This window comes from Microtus oregoni, unplaced genomic scaffold (assembly GCF_018167655.1).
Source record: "Microtus oregoni isolate MIOR12 unplaced genomic scaffold, Mior012 000085F_ref0000168, whole genome shotgun sequence".
NCBI classification, from domain to species: Eukaryota; Metazoa; Chordata; class Mammalia; order Rodentia; family Cricetidae; genus Microtus; species Microtus oregoni.
The window spans coordinates 4,238,901-4,259,700 of NW_024544551.1; the positions used below are offsets into that span (position 1 = coordinate 4,238,901).

Below are 20,800 nucleotides of genomic sequence, written 5' to 3' on the forward strand. Positions count from 1 at the left end.
TGAAATTGTTCCCCCCAAAGTAGGTACTGCAGGGCTGTTTGTATGTTAGACATTTGGGGTCCTACACTACACATTTACGTCTCTCACGCATTCTCATTGAAACAGCATCAGGAGAAAGTTGCTGGTAGCAGGTTCCGAGATTCACCTTGCTTTATCTTCTGACATTTGTCACGTAGACATTGTCCTGCCACTATTCCTCTGCCCAGCCACCCAGATTCTGGTTTGGTTACAGCTGTTTTTCCTTCACTCTGGGATATCACTCGCATTTGGGACTATGTTATGTATCACAGCTACAGCTTCTGTTGGCCAAAATCTTAAATCCGTGGGCTGAGTTACAGAATCAAGTAAAAACTGTTATGTACTTAGTGGCACAAATTTTTCCATTACAAATACTGTTTTCACTCTTCCTTAAGTTGAAAAACACAAAAATGCCTTAAGGGGTATTTGAATTTCCAAACCTTCAAGATCAAAGATTATTTTTTTGCCTGTCTGAATTATAAGAATGTTGAAAAACAAAGCCAATCCCCTTGTAAAAGCCTTGCCATGTTTTTGCCTTTTTGTAATTCAAAACTGCTGAGAGCTGAGAAATGAAGCTGGTTGAGTTTTATTTAAAAACAAAAATCTAAGAATTCATCAAAAATGAAGTAATTGATAATTCTTAAGCTATCATTCCAACTAATGTGAACCAAGGATAAATTTTACTGAGCACTTAGTTGACGGTCCAGAAAATTACTAACTAGCACTTGGGAGAGAATAAAACAGATTATGGCTAAGAATGCCAAAATGTTTTAAATTGTTTATGAAAGTGATTCTAGACTAAATTGTAATAACTTGGACTTGGTGATGGTGGCCAGTGTAATTTGCCTCTGAGTTCATATTCACCCACAGCCACACAGGTGCCCTTTTATCATCAGGATCAGTAAAATAGTGAGGCGTTACTTCAAAAACTGTTGCAGAACATGCTAGACTATAAAAAGCAACAGCTGGGGCCTGTGAGATGATTGTGTTCCATGTGCAGAACACACACGGCGAAGGGAGAAAACTGCTCCCAAGATTTGTCTAACACACACACACACACACACACACACACACACACAATTTGCTCAAAAAACCCACAATTCCTACTTTCATTGTGTTTAGCTTGCTTGTGTTTCAGGATGAAGTCTGGCCCTCCCTATACAATAGGTTCTTTTGGGTAGGGTAGGGCTTGGCGTCATTAGCTCGTTGGTCCATCTGTCAAAGTCAAAGATGTGATCATTTAGTGCTCTCAGAATTTCAGCACTTCTAAGATGAACTACTTTTCCCCTTGTCGCTGGTGAGGGGTTGCTTCCTCTCATCCCGAGTAAAACCTAGACAGCAGCTATGGTCCACGGTTTATGTCCTTATGCATGGGTTCATGGTAGTTTGTGTGCGTTTTGACACGAGTGGCCCCAAGCACTTTTGCCCATATAAATCCATTTATTTCCAATTTCTTTGTTGCCGTTATTTAACATATAGGGGTTGTTTTTTGTTTGTTTGTTTGTTTGTTTGTAGTAGGGTTTTGCTGTTGTTGTTACTAGCATTAAATGTACCCCTGGGAATTCTTGGGAACCTGAAGGGTAGAAAGTATACAGCAGAAGAGGGTAACAACCCCCCATCATTGGCATCCACCTTGCGGAGTGACACTTTGTTCTGTTTGCTTTAAGCGATTGTCTTTACATGACTGGGGGGTCCTACTACATTCAGAATTTCTACTTTTCATCACATTTGCTGATTTGCTGTGTGGAGCAGAGAGGAGACACATGCGACGACGGCATACATCCGGAGGTCGAAGGATAACTTTTGAAGGTCAGTTTGCTTCGAGCACTGTGTAGGTCAAAGAAGATTGAACTCAGGACTAGCAGCAGATGCCTGTATCCGCAGAACCATCTTGCCAGCCAGGAGTTCTGCTTTTAAAGCCCTCAGTACGGGGCCGGAGATGTAACTTAATTGGTAGAGTGTTTACCTAATGTTCACTAAGCCTGGGGTTTAATCCCCAGCACTGCATAAACTGATATAGATCTATAATCACAGCATTTGGGAGGTGGAGGCAGGAAGATCAGAAGTTCAAGGCCATCCTCAGCTATAAATTCAAGGTTAGCCTAAGATGCATGGTATCTTGTCTCAAGAATAAATAAATAAAATAATAAACCCACCATTAATTCCAGTCTTAATGAATGATATCATTTTGTTACGTGCTATATACTTTATAAAGATTTGAGCATTAAAGTTCCTTCCAGTATTCTCCTTTGGTTACTTCTAAGCCTTTGTGCATAAAATGTTTTTGCTGTCTCTCTATCAGACAATGAGTTCAGGTTGTATGTCAAAGGAAATCAATTTATCTTGACTTAAGGGGAAAAGGAGATGTATTGACTTGGTGGCAAAAAGCAAGAGATGAATTAAATTCAAGCATAACTGGACACAGAAGCTAAGTGATGTCTTCAGGAACTTACGTCTTCTCATTTTCTTCACTAACACTTTAAATTTAGCATACAAAGTAACGAGCTTCATTGTCCCATTTCCATATACTTATACATACATACACAATATAATTATACATATACAATTATATTGCTTATATATGTGTACATATATATATGTGTGTGTGTGTGTGTGTGTGTGTGTGTGTACACACACCTATATAATTATACTGTTTTTATTTCCCCTTCACTGCTTTTGTCCCCTGCTCTTCCTTCACCCCACACAATCTCTCCTTTTGCTTTCATGTTGCATTTAGGAATTCATCTTTTTTTCCTCTAGACTAGCCTTTCCCTGATAAATTTATTCTCAGTCTTACTCCATTGCATCCATTGCACAAAGGCAGCTGCTCTATTCATACGCCAGCTGATGTCCCACAGTGGAGACTGATTAGTACAACTGAGGCCAAACCCCAGACATGAAGCATCCATTGGGCCAGGCTGAGGGACAGCACTGTCCTAGGGTTTCTATTGCTTTGACAAAACACCATGGCCAAAGCAGCTTGGGGAGGAAAGGGTTTATATGGCTTTACAGTTCCACATCACTGTTCATCCAAAGAAGTCAGAACAGGAGCTCAAGTGAGGCAGAAACCCTGAGGCAGGAGCTGATGCAGAGGCCATGGAGGGTGCTGCTTCCTCGCTTGCTTCTCATGACTTTGCTTAGCCTGCTTTCTTACAGAACCACAATGTGCTGGACCCTCCCCCAGACCTGCCTATAGACCAGTCTTATTATGGCTCCCTCCTCTCTGATGGCTTTAGCTTTGGTCAGATTGACATAAAACTAGTCAGGGCAAGTACCAAGCTACTGGGTACTACATTGCAGCCTGTGATAGTTATTAGACCCATCTGCCTGTCCTTCACTGGGCGACAATGACACTGCTTGACCCCTCTGTCCCTACTGGTTTGCTCCCCCATCACTGTCTTCAGTCCCCACTCATGTTGATCCCAACCACCCTGCATTCCGTGTCCACTTCCCACCTTCCACTCCGTTTTCTGTCATAGAAGTATTGGTGCCTGATGGTCTACTGTATATTTGTGTGGTATGTCTCAGCCTTCCTAATGCTGTGACCCCTTATATTGTGATGACCCCCAACCATAAAATTATTTGTGTTTCTACTTCATAATTTTGTTAATTATAAATCATAATATAAATGTCTGATATGCAGGATATCTGATATGTGACCCCCAAGGGGGTTTCACCCCACAGGTTGAGAACCACTGACTAAGAGAACTTCTTTAAAATAGGTCTTTCTTGTACTTAATGATGGAAGACATTGCTAGGCAGGCATATACCCATCTGTAGGGTTAACCCATCTGAAGAAGTAGTTGGGGGAACAGTGCAGTTCCCCAAAGGAAAGAAAATAAGAAATAGGTCAGCCATTGCTGCAAGGATCAAAAATGCTGGGCTGACCAAAATAGTGGGGTTCATTATGACTAAGATTGCTTTTGATGTCAAATCTTAGAAGAGAGGACACATAGGATGTGTATGTTTTAGTTACTTGATACTTATTTCTTCCCATTTTCCATTTTAATCCTATAGTAGACAAAGTAATTTTCCTGAAATGCATATTCCATTATTTCCCTTTCCACAAACCTTACAGTTCCATTATACTGGGAATCAACTAATTCCCCCCTAACACCCATGTCCAAGTTGGTCATTCTTAGTATTGTCTTGCCTCACTTCATCCTACACCCCTTCTGATGTGGGATTTCCCTCTGTATGTTGTGATTACCACTGATAAAGGAACTGCTATGGGCTGATAGCAGAGCTATAGGGGAACAGAGCTAGGTTGGAAAAACTAAACTGAATGCTGGGAGAAAGGAGGTGGAGTCAGGGGAAGCCATGGAGCTGCTGCTGGAGACAGATGCGCTGAAACTTTGCAGGTAGGCCACGACCTCAAAGTGATGTGCAGATTAATGGAGATGGGTTAAATTAATATGTAAGAGTTAGCCAATAAGAAGCTAAAGCTAATGAGCCAAGCAGTGATTGAAATAATAGAGTTTCTGTGTGATTATTTCGGTTCTGGGCAGCCAGGATGAACAAACAGCTCCCTGCAACACCACTCACACCAGACCACCAAATGCTGACTTTCTCTCCTGCCTGAAATCCACTCCTCCTCATTGCAGGCCTCTGTATTTTCTCTTTTCCCTAGGTCTACAGTGGTTTGGTTGAGAATGGCCCTAGTAGGTTCAGATACTTGGATACTTTGTCCCCAGATGGTGGTACATTTTCCTTGGGGGGGGGGTAGGGGGGGCTTGATGGAGGAAGTAGGTCATTGAGGATGTAGGCTTTGAGGTTTAAAAGCTAGGCGCCAATCCCAGCTCACTTTCTCTTCTTCCTGCTTGGAGTTTATTATGTGAGCTTTCATCTTGCTGCTCTAGTTGCTTGTTTGTTTTTCTGCTTCACACTTCCCTGGTGTGATGCTGATAGATTCTTATCTCTCTGGAAACATAAGCCCAAATAAACCCTTCCTTCTTTAAGTTGCCTTGGCTGTGTTGTTTTATCAGCACTAGAAAAGAACCCAATCTACGGTCCATCTTTCTTGGTCACCTCCCACTCTTTCTTTACATGTCTGTGCTAACTTCATCCCTCTAGGGATTCACAGGAAGCAGATCTAAGGGGGTTTCCCACCCAACCCTAGTCACACACACATCATCTTCATCTCTCTCATCTCTGTGTTTGCTGAACTTCCATCTTCTCCACTAGAATGTCAACTGCATGAGACTATTTCTCTTTGTCCATATCCCAAAGGTCAAACTAAGGTCTGACACAGTCTGTTACAGCAAAGCTCCACAATAAATATTTATTGTAAAAAATATGAGCAAACTATTCCCTAAGCATGTCATATATGTAACAATACCATATGCAGCACCATCAAGGGTACCTTCTTCTGATTCTTCAGAACTTTTTAAAATCCTTGTTTTTTTAATTTTTTTTTTTTTTTTAGATTTCTTTATGTGTGTTTTGCTTGCATGCATGTGTGTGTACCATATTCAGGCCTTGAGTTTACAGAGGCCAGAAGAGGGTGTTGGAGGCCCTGGAACTGGAGTTACAGACAGTTGTGAACTGCCAAGTGAGCTGAGTTCTTGGTAAGAACAAGTGTTCTCAACTTCTGAGCCATCTCTCCACTTCCCCTACTTCCATCTTTTGCTGAGATGATGAGACTGCTTTGGCTCCTCATTGCCTGGCAGGATCTGTTTCCATCTAACCAGAGCTTGGCTTCAGATATCATACAGCCCTAAGACTGTACTGTCTAATTTCATTAAATATAGCCTGAATCTAGACTCACACTATCAACTAAGATTCCATAGCAACTCTACTCCAGACAAGTCTAAACCTGTGATTTTTCTAACCTTTGTGCCATGACCTCCCACAGGAAGGTCATATGCCAGATATTTACATTATGATTCATAACAATAGCAAAATTACAGTTTTTTTTTAGCAATGAAACAATGTTATGGTTGGGGGTCACTACAGCATGAGGAACTGTATTATAGGGTTGCAGCATTAGAAAGACTGAGAACCACTGGCCTAAATGTTAAGTTAGCTTCTGTGTTTGGGATGTAGGTTCTGTGCCCCATCTCCAGTGCTCTTCCAAAGGGTCCAGGTTCAATTTCTACATACATATGGCAGCTCAGGCAGGCTCTATAACTGTCAATAACTCCAGCACCGGGCAGGGGATCTAGTAGCCTTTTCTAGACTTCAATGGTACTGCATACACATGCTGCACAGATATACATCCAGACAAAACATCCATCATATAAAAAAATTGAAAAACAAAAGTCTTACAAAAGAGCCAATTTATATAAAAAGCATTTAATATAAAGAACATCACAGCACATAAATGCTGATGACATACAACTTGTGATATTCCTCAAGTTTCCCTTTACCTGTCAAGAATTATTTGAAAGAAGAATGCTAAGCGTCACTGTAGCTACCTTTCTCAAACAAACCTTCCGGATCACTGAACATGGAGATTACAAGGAAATGAGTAGAACTAAACAACTAAACAACCATGTTCTGAAAAATAAATAGCCAATACAAAGTTTTTTGATTTAAGCATAGCACCATTGAAAAAGAAGGATATGTTGTTTCAGTTTATAGCACCTGAGTGGATGATATGCCAAAATCCATGCACAATAAACTTTGGTTGATTTTTATAGTTGTTGGCATGGTGTTTTTGAAACAGAACTAGACTAGACTAGATTCAAACTCACTATTTAGCAAAGACTGGCCCTGAATCCCTAATCCTCCTGGCCTCCACCTCCCAAATGCTGGGGTTACAGGTGTTTGCCAGGACATCTGGCTGTGTAGTTGATTTTTAAATTTTTGTTGCAATCTGAACTGGGAGATAAAAGAGCACAACTTTAAGCAACTAAAGAGTCAAAAGACAGGTAGCAGCTAGCAGATGCACACACGGACCAGCCAGAGTGTGTTCCCTGTTTTCCGACATTTCTGTCACCAGTCAGGAACCTCGACCACAAAGGGCGTCTTCACGTCTATCTTGCCACTGTTCACGATGGTGCAGTCAGTGAGCGGGCGGTCATGGTCATCCGTGGCTTGAAGTTCTATGGAGTGTACCACAGTCTGGAAAGAGAAAAACAGAGGTGTGGCTCATCTGGGGTCAGCGGCTATGACAATTCACAGGAATAGCCAGTCCAACTCCAGAAGGACAAATGGGAGATGTTTGTTGCTATTGCTCTTTTGAGACAGGATCTCAACTATCAGGCTGGCCTAGAGCTCAGGACATAGCTGAGGGTGACCTTGATCTTTTGAAAGTCCTGCTTTCACTTCCCAAATGCTGGGATGACCAATGAGCACTGCCATAACAGGTTGAAGAGGTACAGTGGGTCAAATCCAGCCCTTCCTATATGTTCAGTAAGTACTCTAGCAACCGAGCCACATCCCCAGCCCTGGGATATATGTGTTGTCATTCTAAAACTGTGCAAATAACTCTAGCATTCTCCTTATCTGCTACTCTTCAAAATAGTGCCACTGTGCATGGAGCACATAAGAGACAATCCTCAGATTTTATATATATATATATATGCCATAATATATATACATGTATATATATGTTGTGCATGTAATAAATATGTGTATAAGATATATGTATATGTACATATGTGTTATATACATGATATACATTATATATGTATGTGCACACACATATATGTGCACATTATATATACTCTATCAGTCTACTCAGAGAGATAAAGGCACTTGTTTCTTAGAAACTCAGATCATATCTATTTCCCCATTTTTTTAATAATAAACATGTTACATTTGACTTAGCTAGTCTTATAAATCCATAACTCTAGTAAAAGATACTTCTATTTAACTGCTATAATCCATTGTAATTATTAGCATTGCATCGGGGTTGGTTTTAGCTCTACCCTAACTCTCATCCAGGCTTGTCAGTACAAGCCAGAAAGTATTTGTGAAAGCAGCCTAGGCTCTGACTTTACTTATTTAGAGGTGACCTAAGCCATTTGTCTAGTGGTTGAATTTGCCATGGATGTAATTTAATCCCAAATTGTAGGGGCCCTGGAGGGCTTCTCAAGCCCATGAGCCTAAGGGTCACATTGAAGGAAGGAGGACACTGGGACCAAGAAAGTCATTTCTGATGATTTCTCCAGTGGGCAGCTCAGTTCCCAGCCTTGGGTTGGGTAAAATCAGGACAGCAATGGAAGTGTAAGAACCACAGCTAGGGAGGCGCTCTGCACACTCAGATGACACAAAGCACCCAGGAAAGCAAAGCAAAGGGCTAAGGGAAGCCAGGGTCAGTGTACTGCTTTGTGTTTTAACTTGACACAAACTAGTCTCCTAGGAAAAGGAAACCTCAACCGAGGAACTGCGGGCATTGGTAGGCATGTCTGTGGGACCTTTTCTTTGTTGATGGTTGATGTGGGAGTGTCCAGCTCACTATGGGTAGGACCACTCTGGGCAGCTGATCCTGGATGTATAAGAAAACAGGCTGAGCAAGCCATGGAGAGCAAGCCAGTAAGCAGCACTCCTCCACGGCCTCTGCTTCAGCTCCCTGGATGATGAACTATAAGTTGGAAGTCTGATAAATTCTGTGTTGGCTAGTTTTTTTGCCAACTTGGCACAAGCTAGAGTCACGGAAGGGGAGAGCTTCAGTTGAGAAAATACCTCTATAAGATCTGGCTTTAGGGTGTTTCCTTAAGAGGTGATTGATGGGGTAGGGCCCAGATCATTATGGGTGGTACTATCCCTGGGATGGTGTTTGTAGGTTCTATAAAAAAGCAGTCTGAGCAAGCCATGGGGAGCAAGCCAATAAGCAGCACCTCTCCATGGTTTCTCATCAGCTCCTGCCTCCAGGTTCCTGTAGTGATGAACGGTGATGGGCAAGTGTAAGGCAAATAACCCTTTCCACCCCAAACTTGCTTTTTTTCACGGTGTTTCAACAAAACAAACCCTAAGTAAGACAAATCCTTCCTCCCCAAGTTGCTTTAATCAGTGTTTCATCACAGCAACAGGGAAGCTAACCAGGATACATGGACATTTGGCAGACCCTGAGAGAGCAGCTCCGGGCAGCTGTAGGAGAAACCCCGAGAGATGCAAAGAGTGAGGCTGTTCAGAAATGGGTTAGGAATTGGCTCTCCTTGTTATTTTTCAGTGAATAACTAGCAATGTAGATATGGGTCCTCTTAATAATTTCTGGTTATTATAACCTATATCTTTATGTATGTGACTTAGTATGTGGACAGACTCATGAGTTCAGGATTTTTTTTCAAGACAGGGTTTCTCTGTACCCTTGACTGCCTTGGAACTCACTCAAATCCAGAGATCTTCTGCCTCTGCAGTGCTGGGATAAAATGCAAATGCCACAACCACATGGCTCAGGATTTTTTTTAAAAAAATATTTCTTCATTTACTTATTATTGAACCAAATCTTGCTTTTAATCCAGGCTGGCTCAGGACTTTCTTTCTAGCACAGCTAGTCTTGAAATCACAATCCTCCTGCCTCTCCTCTTAAGTACTGGAATTACAGTCATTCATCATTACACCTGACTATAATATTTTAATTTAATTTAATTTCTGAGACAGGGTCTCACTATGTATCTCTCTGTCTGACCTGGGATTCACTATGTAGACAAGGGTGGCCTCAATTTCAAGATCTGCTTGCCTCTGCCTCTTCAGTACTGGGATTAAAGATGTGTACCACCTGCAGGCTAATACTTTAATTGTAGTAAGAAACATGTGACAAAAATTTGCCATCAATCCCTTTTTAAGGACTATTGTGTAGCAGTATAGTCTATACCAAAACATTGCCATTCTAAAGGTAGGCTTCTTAAGATTCAGGAATAAACAATTCACAACTCTCAGAAAGTCCCTGAAATTTACAAAATTCACAAGGTACCTCCCCCAAGTTATCTAAGGAATAAAGATTTCCATGGGCAAAGGGGCAGTTGAATTGCTGAGGGGCATGCATAGAACTCCAAGGTTGTAGCTTTTTTAGGTAGCCATCCATGCTGGGATGAGTTTTTCAGTGATGGAGCTGCCTTTGCATCAACCATGCTCCTGTAAGTAACCTCTCCCCTAGACTGCTATAAGAAACCCCAATAAACTCATTGGTTCACCAAGCTGGACTTTGGTAGAGTCACTTCATTGGTTTGTCATCAGTGATCTATCTTGAGTGAACAGATGTTTGTCCATATCTTTCCAAGAAAAGTCCCAAAACGAAGACATAGCTCAGTAGTGGTTATATGCATCCAGCCATAAGCTGTGTCAGCTTGCAAAACTGGACTCTGTATTCATTAAATACCTCTCTTTCCTCACCCCTGACAGCTGTCAGTTTTTTTTCTATTCTTATAGACATGACTACTCTAAATATCTCATATAATTAAACTCATACACATTTGTCTTTTTTCAAATTGTGTGTGAATAGATAGATTGATTGACTAACAGAAAGATCACACACACACACACACACACACACATATATATATATACATGGTTGTTACAGCATGCATTTAAATGTTCTTTTTAATATCAAATAATATTTCATTGGATGCATATTTGGTCCCTGGTTTATTTGGTTGCATTTCTTAAATTAACGGAAGTACCTAACTTCTTCACTGTCTGCTTTAATGCCTCTAGCAATTAAAATTCTTAAATTAACGGAAGTACCTAACTTCTTCACTGTCTGCTTTAATGCCTCTAGCAATTAAAATTCCATGCCATATGTAACTTGTTCACCTTCAAAAACTCTAGTCACAGCCAGTCAGTGGGTGGCGCACGCCTTTAATCCCAGCACTAAGGAAGCAGAGGCAGGCGGATCTCTGTGAGTTCGAGGCCAGCCTGGTCTACCGAGCAAGTTCCAGGAGAGCCAAGGCTACACAGAGAAACCCTGTTCTGAGCCCCGCCCCCCCAAAAAAGAGCAACAATAAAACAACAACAACAACAAAAAACCTCTAGTTACCATAAAAGGCTATCTAATAACACACTTGAAGATTCAATGAATTACTGAAGGTCTCCTCATATTTAAATATAAAGCTTTATAAAAGAGGAAAAAAAGGATATATCAAATTACCATCCCATCCAGGACTTTTCCAAATACAACATGCTTGCCATCCAACCAGGTGGGCTTCGTCAAGGTGATGAAGAACTGGGAGCCATTGGTGTCGGGGCCAGCATTGGCCATGCTGACCCATCCAATCCCATAGTGCTTCAGTTTGAAGTTCTCATCAGGAAATGTCTCACCATAGATGCTCACCCCTGGGGGAGGCCAAGCAAGGAGGGACAAAAGCAAATGTTAGAAGCAAACCCTTCAGAGAAACTTAGGTTGTTCATGTAATCAGTTAATGGCATCCCAAAGGTAATAGGAATGAGGATAGGCAAGCCCACAAAGTGAGTGGGTAGGACAAAAGCGACCCATTAAGGAAATAGGCACCAGGGTCTGAATTCAACCAAAGGAGGCCCTTTACATGGCATAAGATGAAAGTACTGGGGCCTCAAGCCAAAAATTGACCAGAATAAGTCAGTGATTTTATTTTGAAGAAAAGATGGCATCTGAAAGCAGGGTAGAAAGGTGGCTGAGCCATCCTGGTGGTTCTGCTCCCATGTCCGCACCCAACCAGGTAACTAAGCACTGAGTGCATACATTGGCTTAACCCCACAACAGCCCTGCAGAACAGACTTTCTCAGGCCTGGTTTTTGCTGGGAAAGAGGAAAAAAAAAACAAACAAAAAACATGGGCAAATATCAGAACAGAATTGCAACGTCTGGCTCTCTGACTGTAAGCCTACTGCTCCCTTGTCTCTGTCACCCAAGGGCCTGTCCTGCCTACCGCTTCTTCCAACGGTCTGTTTGTCCAGTGATTGTCAACCTCAAAATCCTGCCTCAGCGAGAAGTAACAGAGGTGGAATTAAAACCGAGAATTTTAAAGCTGATTGGCTAGGACATAGGAGAAGGCTTGAAGATAGCTCTGCCCACAGAAAGGCCTAGGCTAAATGGTCCAAAACTTCCTCTCTTCCAAACTCAGAAAATTTTAATCTAAGACACCCCCCCCCACACACACACACATACACATGCAGGGAAGGCAAAGAATAGAATAAGATAGAAAAGAGGGTCACTGTTCCTGCTGACCGCTGGTCAGAGGCGGGTGCGGAGTGGGAGCACTGGTGCTGGAGCCAGCTGCAGAGCTGCCCGAAAGCAGGTGTTGCAGCAGCTGGGTGCTCCTCGGCATGGTTCTCAGCAGATCTTAGCCTGGAGGAACCTGAGTGCGCGTCACATCCTGTGCCAATCTGATAAGATTTTTTTTCTTCTTCTGTGATGCTGGCGATTAGCATGCCAGGCAAGTGCTCTACCACTGAGCAACATCCCCGGCCTTTGTATTCTCACAAGAACTAAAGCTCAACCTTCAAAATGTGTATAGCAAATCCAAGAGTTAAATGGCAATACTTTTTTAAAAAATAAATAAGCCATTGCAAAAAAAAAAAAAAGTAAAGTTCAAAATAATACCTGAAAATAGCCTAAATGCTTCTTTGAAACGTCATCCACTAATATCTACCAAATCCAGCATTTAATTCTGAAGTAGATTTAAGTTCTGTCTAGATGCATGGATGGATGTACTCACTGGAGGGAAAACACTCCCCGGAAGGAGCCGATGATGACCCTTGGAGAGATAACAGTGTAGTTTGAAACTAAAAACAAAAGTATTTGTCTTTTATTGGACTTTGCTTATTAAACTTAGTTTGTATTATGTTTGTTGACGGCTCGGCTGCGACTTCAACATTTCTTTCATTCTTAAAAGGACCAACAATAAAAGAAAGCAATTTGGATAGAAGAGGCAAAAATTTACCACGATCTACCACCCACATGCCAGGGCTGTCCTTCTGGCCCCTTCTCCTCCACACCCACACCGGCTGCTGGCTGTCACACCAGTGCAGGCACGCCTTTGCTTTAGTTCTCCCTCTCTGTGGCAAACATTTGTCTATCCTCTATACTGGGAGAAAGATCTTTTCAATGCCTGCAAAGTATCCTGCTAAATGACTCTCTCTCTCTACTGTGTAAAGACCATGAAAATCGAGTCATCCTGCTCAGCCTCAGGAGCACCTCCCTTGTTCATATCTGCTAGGATTCTGCTGCTAGGGCTCTACAACGCCATCCTCCCTAAAGACCTGGAGTGGGAGTCAGGCACGGTGGCGCACGCCTTTAATCCTAGCACTCAAGAGGCAGAGACAGGCAGATCTCTGAGTTAGAGGCGAGCCTGGTCTACAGAGTACATTCCAGGACAGCCAAAGGTACACAGAAAAACCCTATCCCCAAAACAGAACAAAACAGAAACAAGCAAAGAAGAAAGAAAGAAAACAAAGGACTGGAATGGGCTTATGTTTTCGTACCATAATTGTGAGGTTCTCCAATTATGAGCTTAGGTCCCAGCTTGGCAAATGGGAAAGGAGAAAGAGAAAGACCATGTTACCTCCGGTGCCATCTCTAGCCGTGAAGTCCCCTCCTTGAATCATGAAGTCCTTGATGACGCGATGGAAGATGCTTCCTTTATACCCGTAGCCTTTCTAAAGAGATGGTTGCAATTGAATACACAAGTAGAAATAATAACCCTCATTGAAAGATGAATAGTGCTTATCTGAAAGTGAGAACATCTGAGCAAAACATCCACAGAACTTGCCTCTGTTCTAGCAATTATATACAAAGGAAAGTTTATCATTAGCTGTCCAAAATAACTGAAGTATAGGAATCAACTACAAATGGGAATAAGTAGAAAAGGAGTAGTCAGTACTTTAACCTGGTGTTTTCTACTCTCATTTTCTAGAAGCCTAAGGACACTGAGTGGTTGAATAATTATAAGAAAACAAAAGTCTAAGGTGTCCCACACTCATCTGATATATTAATTCTCATTTTTCTGGAAGACATCATTGCATCTTGTCTAAAGGAAGATCCGCACGTGTGCTCAGTTACAGTCAATAAGGCTGGGACAGACCTCTCCTGTTGCCAGAGCCACAAAGTTCTCCACCGTCTTGGGTACCACTTTTCCAAAGAGGCCAATCACAATTCTACCCACATCTTTGTCTCCAATCTTCACATCGAAGAAGACCTGTGGGAAATTGAGATGCAGAGTAGAAGGTCACCACATGAAAAAGACAGAAGTTTGAGCTAAGTCAAAATTAAATCTTAAAATTGGCCCCTGTAGGAAAGCCTGTCCATCAGTGTCTTGTGAGAGTCAAGAAGCCTGCGGCCAGTTAGCAGTGCTGACACAACACTGTGCAAGCAGGTCGTTCCCAAAGATTCACTCAACAAACATTTACCGGGCACCACCTACGAGTTGAGCATGAGCTAAGTACTGAGAAAGCTTGATTCAGTATGGCCAGAGTTAGCTCGCAAAGTCTTCAGGCCATTATTCCCCTCGACATTTTCCCTCAGCAAAGCACAGCTCTGCTTTCCCCCCTTCCTGCTTTGTGGATGAAGATTAGAACAGAGAATATTGCTCTTCTTTTTATTCTTGGCAGGAGGAAAAAAAAAACACTTAAGAGGAGCTGAAGCCTAGCTATCCAAATTCATCTTTTATCATTTTGAACACTAATGAGTCCTTAGTAGACATCTGCTGTCAAGGGAACGGCCAAAGACCATGAAACACAGCAGCAATCCTTCGGCAGGCTTGCCACTCACATCCAAGAGAGCAAGACACCAGGTCCCCAGCAGAACAGGCAACCTACAAAGCTATTGTCCTATAAACTTCAACACTGGATTCGGGTGTCTGGTTCCCATGGTCACCCAAGTAGAATTTGTTCTTCTGCTGTCATCTTAGAACAAAGAAAGATAACACAGCTAGAAGTGCACACGTCACATTTTTTATTTTTCCAGATTAAACCTTAAAAGTTCTCTTGGAGTTCTTTTTCAAAACCGTTTCACCTGGAAGGAAATTACACACACTTGGCTTCACAAATCACTATGTTCAGATGATTTGGAGACAGGAGGCTTGAAAAGGCCACAGAGTCAAAGGTCATTCCATTAGCAAGTTTAGATTATACAAGCCAATTTACTGTTTGAATGGGTAAAAAAAGACATTCAAGGGATGGCTTTAAAAAAATATTAGAAGGGTTGTCAAAGAAAAAAGACGCCTTGCAAATCTAGAAAAATCACTAGGTAAAGACTGTCAAACCCAGCTCAAGGCAAGGGCTCCTGCCAATATATCAGAAGTCCTGTCATGGGCTGATGTGATATTTTGTGCTTTGTGTGGCATTGACATTTCCACGTGGCCAAAACAGCCACCGTTTTATTATATTCATATACAAGAGCTTTCCTGAAAGCATTGAAGACTTGGCTCTTCGTGTGAGGTATGGCAGAAGAGAACCACCCGTGTGGCTTAAGGACAAAAGGCCGCCTCAGCACAGGTGAGGCTGGCAGTGAGAAGTGGTTTCTCGGAGGGGTTTCCCTGCCCCAGTGAGAAAGGACTGTGGGCAATAACAGAACAGCTCTGCCAGAGATCCAGGGGTGTAATTTTGAAGAGACAACCAGAAAGACACATGCAAAGCCTTCCCGACTTTTAAAATACAGGACCAAATTCTTAGAAAGCAACAAGGAAGGCAGCTGCAGGGGATGAAAAACCCATTACCCATATCTGCAATGAGAATCCCATTTTCATACACGGCTCTATTCATATGTCTCTTAATTTTTTTTTCTCAATTGTCCTGCCCTTCGACTCCACGAAGACACTATAAGGAATCACATCCGAATGCTCCCAACTCTAATGGAAATGGCAGATCCCAAGCTTGTCTAGCCAACAAATAGCTATTAAATACCTCCCTACAAGGCAGTCCCTGCACACTGTCCTAACGCAGCAGCTAAGAAACGGGATACCCGGTGTAGTGAGAGGTAGAGGAAGAGATCTGTGTGAGGTTGAGGCCAGCAAGTTCCAGGTCTCAAAATAAAAATTTAAAAAAGAAAAGAAAAAAAAATGACCAGTTGGCACAAGACAGCATGTGAGCTATGCCCAAGAACACTGTCTGTGAAGTTTTGGAGGGCAGGACAGGTTGGGAGAGGGCACCACGGAGGACGGGGAGAAAAGCATGGAAGGAGGCAGCGGGCTCAGGGACAAGACTGGGCATATACCTCAGCTGGCACTCCTTCCTGGAGCCAGGACAGCCAGGCAAGACCCACGTCTGCCGAGCATCAGGGCCGCCTTTCTCATGGCTGGGGCAGGTTCCATGCCAGTTCCGTGGGGCTGAGGACAGAAGCCTGAGTGAGGCTTTGGGAAGGGGCCCCACATGGAGCCCAAAGAGAATCTGGACACTCCATAGCAGCTCAAGAGTGAGAGTCTCCGGAACCGGAAGGTTAGCTGAGATGGCGTCTCCGTGTGCTTTAACCACCTCGTGTAATTAATCCCCAGCCCATCTGTTATCACTAATTCACAGATGAGGACGTGGGGAGGAGGGAGGCTGACTGGCCTGGGCTTTGCAGCTAGGAGTGTGAGCATTAGGAGTTCAAACCAAGGTCCCCTCTTATTAATCTGTGACCCTCTCACTATGGCACCTCCAGAATAGAAACTGTCCTTTCTGATTCTCAGATCTCAGTTCGATGCCAACAGAAAGCAGACAAGCATAGAGCACTGGATAACTCAGTGTCACCACACAGGAGGGGAGCTAGGTGCCAGGCAGGCAAACCTCTCCTTCCACGGGACTTGTCTCTGACTTTGCCGAAGCCCCTTAGGAATATAATCCAAGCTGGACGAGGAAGAACTACAAAGCTCCCTCTCCCCAAGAAAGAGAAAACACACATAGAAATGATGTGTTTTTAAATAGGAAACTGGTCCTTATAAGGCAAATCAGATGAAGTGTCATGGGAAGGGATGAAGGTTGGTGGTGGGGTAGGGACTGGAGTGGGCTCCTTGGAAAAGTTGGCACTTGGTTTCCACGCCATACTTAGTAGGTAGGTGCCGCAGACACTTCTGATTCCTGGGTGCTGCCCTGAAAGTCATTTGAAAATTATGGGACACTGACAGTTTAAGGAGGGATGGGGGCTCCCAAAGCCTGACCAAGTGCCTGTAGGAGCAATCCTGTGTAGATCTACTTTCAGATTCACCCAAGAAGACACCAAGTTCGAAATGGTTAAACCCAATTCCACTACTAAATGGCAATGGGACCTTCAGTAAGTTAAAATTGAGCTGTATACCTCATCTATTAGATGGGTGACATTTGCTTTCTAGCTTAGGCTGTCGCACTAAGATTCAGGGATGAACAACACTGAAAAGTGACCTCACAAATGAGGGACCACAAACTAGACACTTACCTACTTTATCACACTTCATTTGCAAAAGTCCATAATATGCAGAGAGATACGTACCCTCCAAATATACACATAATAATGAAGAGTTATCATTTCCATATACTTTCTACAGAAGAAACAAAGTCTCAGACAGTAGATAACTTGCCCAAAGTGCCTTGGCCAGCATCCCATGACCACTACTTCCCGACATGATTAAAAGTGGGAAAGGGCGGTATCATTTTTATGCACTCTGTGCTGGCTTGTGCAGAAACCCCGTGGCATCCGCTGCTGGAAGGTGTATTCTGAGCGGAGAATCCAGAGCCCACACCAGAGCACCAGCGAGACAGGAGACTGCAAGGACCGAAATGGAGGCACATTTCCCACTGTGTGTGTGGGGTGGGGGCAGTACCGCATGCCTCTTACAGATTCCTAGCTTTAAATAAAGTCATAGTGAGAGAAAGGACCATGGGCGAGACAACATAGGATAGTCACAGCCTGCTAGCCTACATTTCTTTTCTAATGTCTCTATTTTCTATTATACTGAATCGTTCTAAGGTATTATAAAAGGAACTCAAGAGTTCCGATTAATGTAGATCAGTGTGAGGTTCACCTACATACACCTCTGTCCGTCAGAGCTCAGGAAGCTTGGTAAAAAAGAAGAAAATAGGTGACCGTCCTGAAAGTAGAGCCCAAGTCCCAGTGACAGTGCTGCAGATGTCAGGATGGTCCCACATGCCCTGTGGCCATGGTTTTTTTCCTGTGCAGGCTTTCTTCTCTTCCCCTGGCTGCCCAGAAGATGTCAAAGTAGCCAGGCACTGCTGCAAAGACTGCCATGGCCTTGCTCTATGTGGCTCTCTGGGTGAAATGCTCCCAGGGTCACAGAGACGTACACTGGACAATCATCCCTGGTTAATCTGAAGTGCACATCTACTTGGGCATCAGGCTCCTTACCTCACTACCCTACACCCCTTTTCATCTAAGCTTTCACTGACTCCTGTTAATTATGTCTCCCATATCTACTTCAAGCTCCTTGTTCCCCATTCCCTAGATCATCACCCTGATCCAAGCCGCCATCTGGAGTCTAGCACGGAGCCCCGAATGGCGTCTATTGTTCACCCTCCGAAGTGATCATAGAAATTTATAGCATATATGCAATTATGCTATTTCTGTGTGCAATCCCCACCCGCCACTTTACCTGAGAGCAGTGATTTGAAACCTGTGGATCACGACCCTTTGGAAGGAGGTGTCAAATGACATTCTCACAGGGGTCGCATATCAGATATTTACATTACAATTCATAGCAAAATTAAAGTTACAAAGTTGCAACAAAATTAATGTTATGGGTGGAGGTCACCCCAGCATGAGGACCTGTGTTAAAGGGTTGCAGCGTTAGGAAGGTTGAGAATCACAGCCCTAGAGTACTAAGGCCCGAGTCCTGTGGATGATGACCATGATCAACGGTCACACAGAGCCATTCCTTCTCAGGCTATTGAAGCCTTTCTGTTACTCACTCATCCAAGCTCATCACCCGGTCATTTTGCCCTCAGTCCCCCCCCCCCCAAAAAAAAAAACCAAACTGTCCTTTCGGCATGCTCTGAGCCAAGAAAGGATTTCCCCCTTGGAGACCTTTGCACAAGCAATTCCGGTTGGCACCTCAACCTTTGTCAGATTGGTTTTTCTTCACCACTCAGGTGTTTTAAAATGGTGCCCAACCTATATTAGGTTCACTCCCTTCAACATTTCATAGTTCATATGTATTTTATGTTTGCGGTTTTATCTGAAATAGTATCTGCAGACCGAATAAATCTGTGCTGGCTGTGTGTGTGGCTTACACACATCAGCTTTCCAGTGTAGAGACCTAACAGATCAAGGGGCTGCATGAGGATGGATGTTACTCTAATCATGCTGGCTTTCGGGTCTCAGGGGAGTGGCACTGGAGGCTGGACTTACTTCTCTCTCCTTGCTGGTTCTTTGGTTGAGTCTGCCATGGAAGATTTAAACCTTCTTTTAGTCCTGAGGTATCATTTTCAGTGGCAAATCGGGCCGGTCATTAAGACCACTTTCTGCTGGTCCCACCCCATTCCTGGACATGGTCATTACTCCACCACTGCAGCCCCTCCCTCCCTTTCTCCGAGAGTCTTTTCTTTCTCTTCTATCCTCGGGTAAAACAGGCTGAAATAGAACTTCAGCAGTGGACACTGTATGGACTAAATTTCTCGCGATTCCCTTAAGACTCAACTATTGCCTTGTCATGCCTGCTCAGGGCTCAATCCAGGCCTACCACAAAGTTTAAAACTGCACTTTCCTCTTGGAGGGTGACAGTAGGAAATAGGGGAGGAGGACGGGTCTCATCTGAGCCAGGACCCAGGCTCTCCCCAGCGAGTGACCAGTGACGTCCTAGTTGGCTCCCGGCTCCCAGCCTCCCCTCCTCAGCCAGTCCCCTCCCCTCAAATTCTTCCAGCTTTGTTCCACACCCAGGCCACTCCAAGGAAGTACTCCAGCAACTTCCCTTCTAGCAAAAAGGGAACTTAGACCCGACGGGATGGCAAGTTCAAACAACCAGCGGCTGGGACGGTGGGAGTTGGCCCTGTAGCCCGAGTGGCCCGACTGTGTGCACCATTAGACGTCCCCCCCTCCCGCTTGACGCGCGGCCCCCTCCAACCTCCTCCAGTCCCAGCCAGCCTCAAATCCCAGTTAGTCCCTTCTCTAGTCCCTACGCCCGAGTTCCCTCCAGCCCCAGACAGCATCCTCCCTCCAGCCCCAGACAGCATCCTCCCCCCACCCCCAAATTCCCGGCAGTTTCCCGGCCGAGGGCCCCTCCTCTCCAGCCCTGCCATAGCGGTCCGGTCGCCTAAACGCCCTGGTGCCTGGACCGCAGGAGGAGAAGTTGCAATAGCAGCAGGATCACCTTGGCCGTCACCGAGGGACCTCGCTTTCGGACGCCTGAGGACCCAGAAGAAGACACGAGCGCGCCGAGCCCCAGGCAGAGCACCGTGGCCAGCAGCAGACGGGGACCCAGGATCATAGTGAGCAGAGGAAGTGGCTGCGGTGGCACGGGCGCAACCTTGGGCTCCCGGACTGTGGCCGGACTCTGGGGCGCCTGCGCCTGCGCGGGTTGGGTAGGGAGGGTGGTGGATCCGGGCAGGGCGGGAACCCGGGGCTCGCTCCTCCCAAGTTCAAACCCGTGGCCGGAATTGGGGTCTCGGAGGGCGCGACTTGGTGGGGGACGCCACCGGGCAAAGAGAGCCAGGCGGGGTCTTGGGGCCCAGGGAGCCCAGCAAAGAACCGGCTGCACGACTCCTTTGGAGCCTGGAAGCCCTGAGCACCTCTCCGTCCTTCGTGTATTTCTGGAAGGGCTGCAACCTTTGACAGAGTCATTTGAAGATCTTTTGGAGTCGCAGGATTCAATCTTCTGGAAAAATTTAGCGAGATCGAGGCATTTTGTGCGGGCATTGACTCCGTGGTCTTATCCACAGTTTTCTGAGTAGGCCCAGAAAGAGTTCTTCTCTACGAAAACAAGTACTCAAATTGGGCTTTGAGGAGTAGCTGTAGGATT

At 44.3% G+C, this 20,800-nt stretch overlaps 1 protein-coding gene across 1 annotated transcript; it reads right to left on the minus strand.

Annotated features, from left to right (window-relative positions):
• Positions 1-6,341: 6,341 nt before the first annotated feature.
• Positions 6,342-20,332, minus strand: LOC121441951 (peptidyl-prolyl cis-trans isomerase C). Its single transcript, XM_041643373.1, has 5 exons — positions 20,153-20,332; positions 13,964-14,077; positions 13,445-13,538; positions 11,054-11,238; positions 6,342-7,083 (listed from the first exon to the last, which is right to left on the minus strand). Exons 1-5 carry the CDS (start codon positions 20,267-20,269, stop codon positions 6,955-6,957), a joined length of 639 nt encoding a protein of 212 aa, XP_041499307.1. The 5' UTR covers positions 20,270-20,332; the 3' UTR covers positions 6,342-6,954.
• Positions 20,333-20,800: the final 468 nt, after the last annotated feature.

Excerpts from the sequence above, each read along its gene's own strand:
- LOC121441951 (XM_041643373.1), bottom strand. The coding sequence starts at position 20,269 with ATGATCCTGGGTCCCCGTCTGCTGCTGGCCACGGTGCTCTGCCTGGGG. Across the intron at positions 14,078-20,152 it reads GTCCCTCGGTGACGGCCAAG|GTCTTCTTCGATGTGAAGAT; the intron begins GTGATCCTGCTG and ends AATTTCCCACAG. Across the intron at positions 13,539-13,963 it reads TGGCTCTGGCAACAGGAGAG|AAAGGCTACGGGTATAAAGG; the intron begins GTCTGTCCCAGC and ends CCATCTCTTTAG.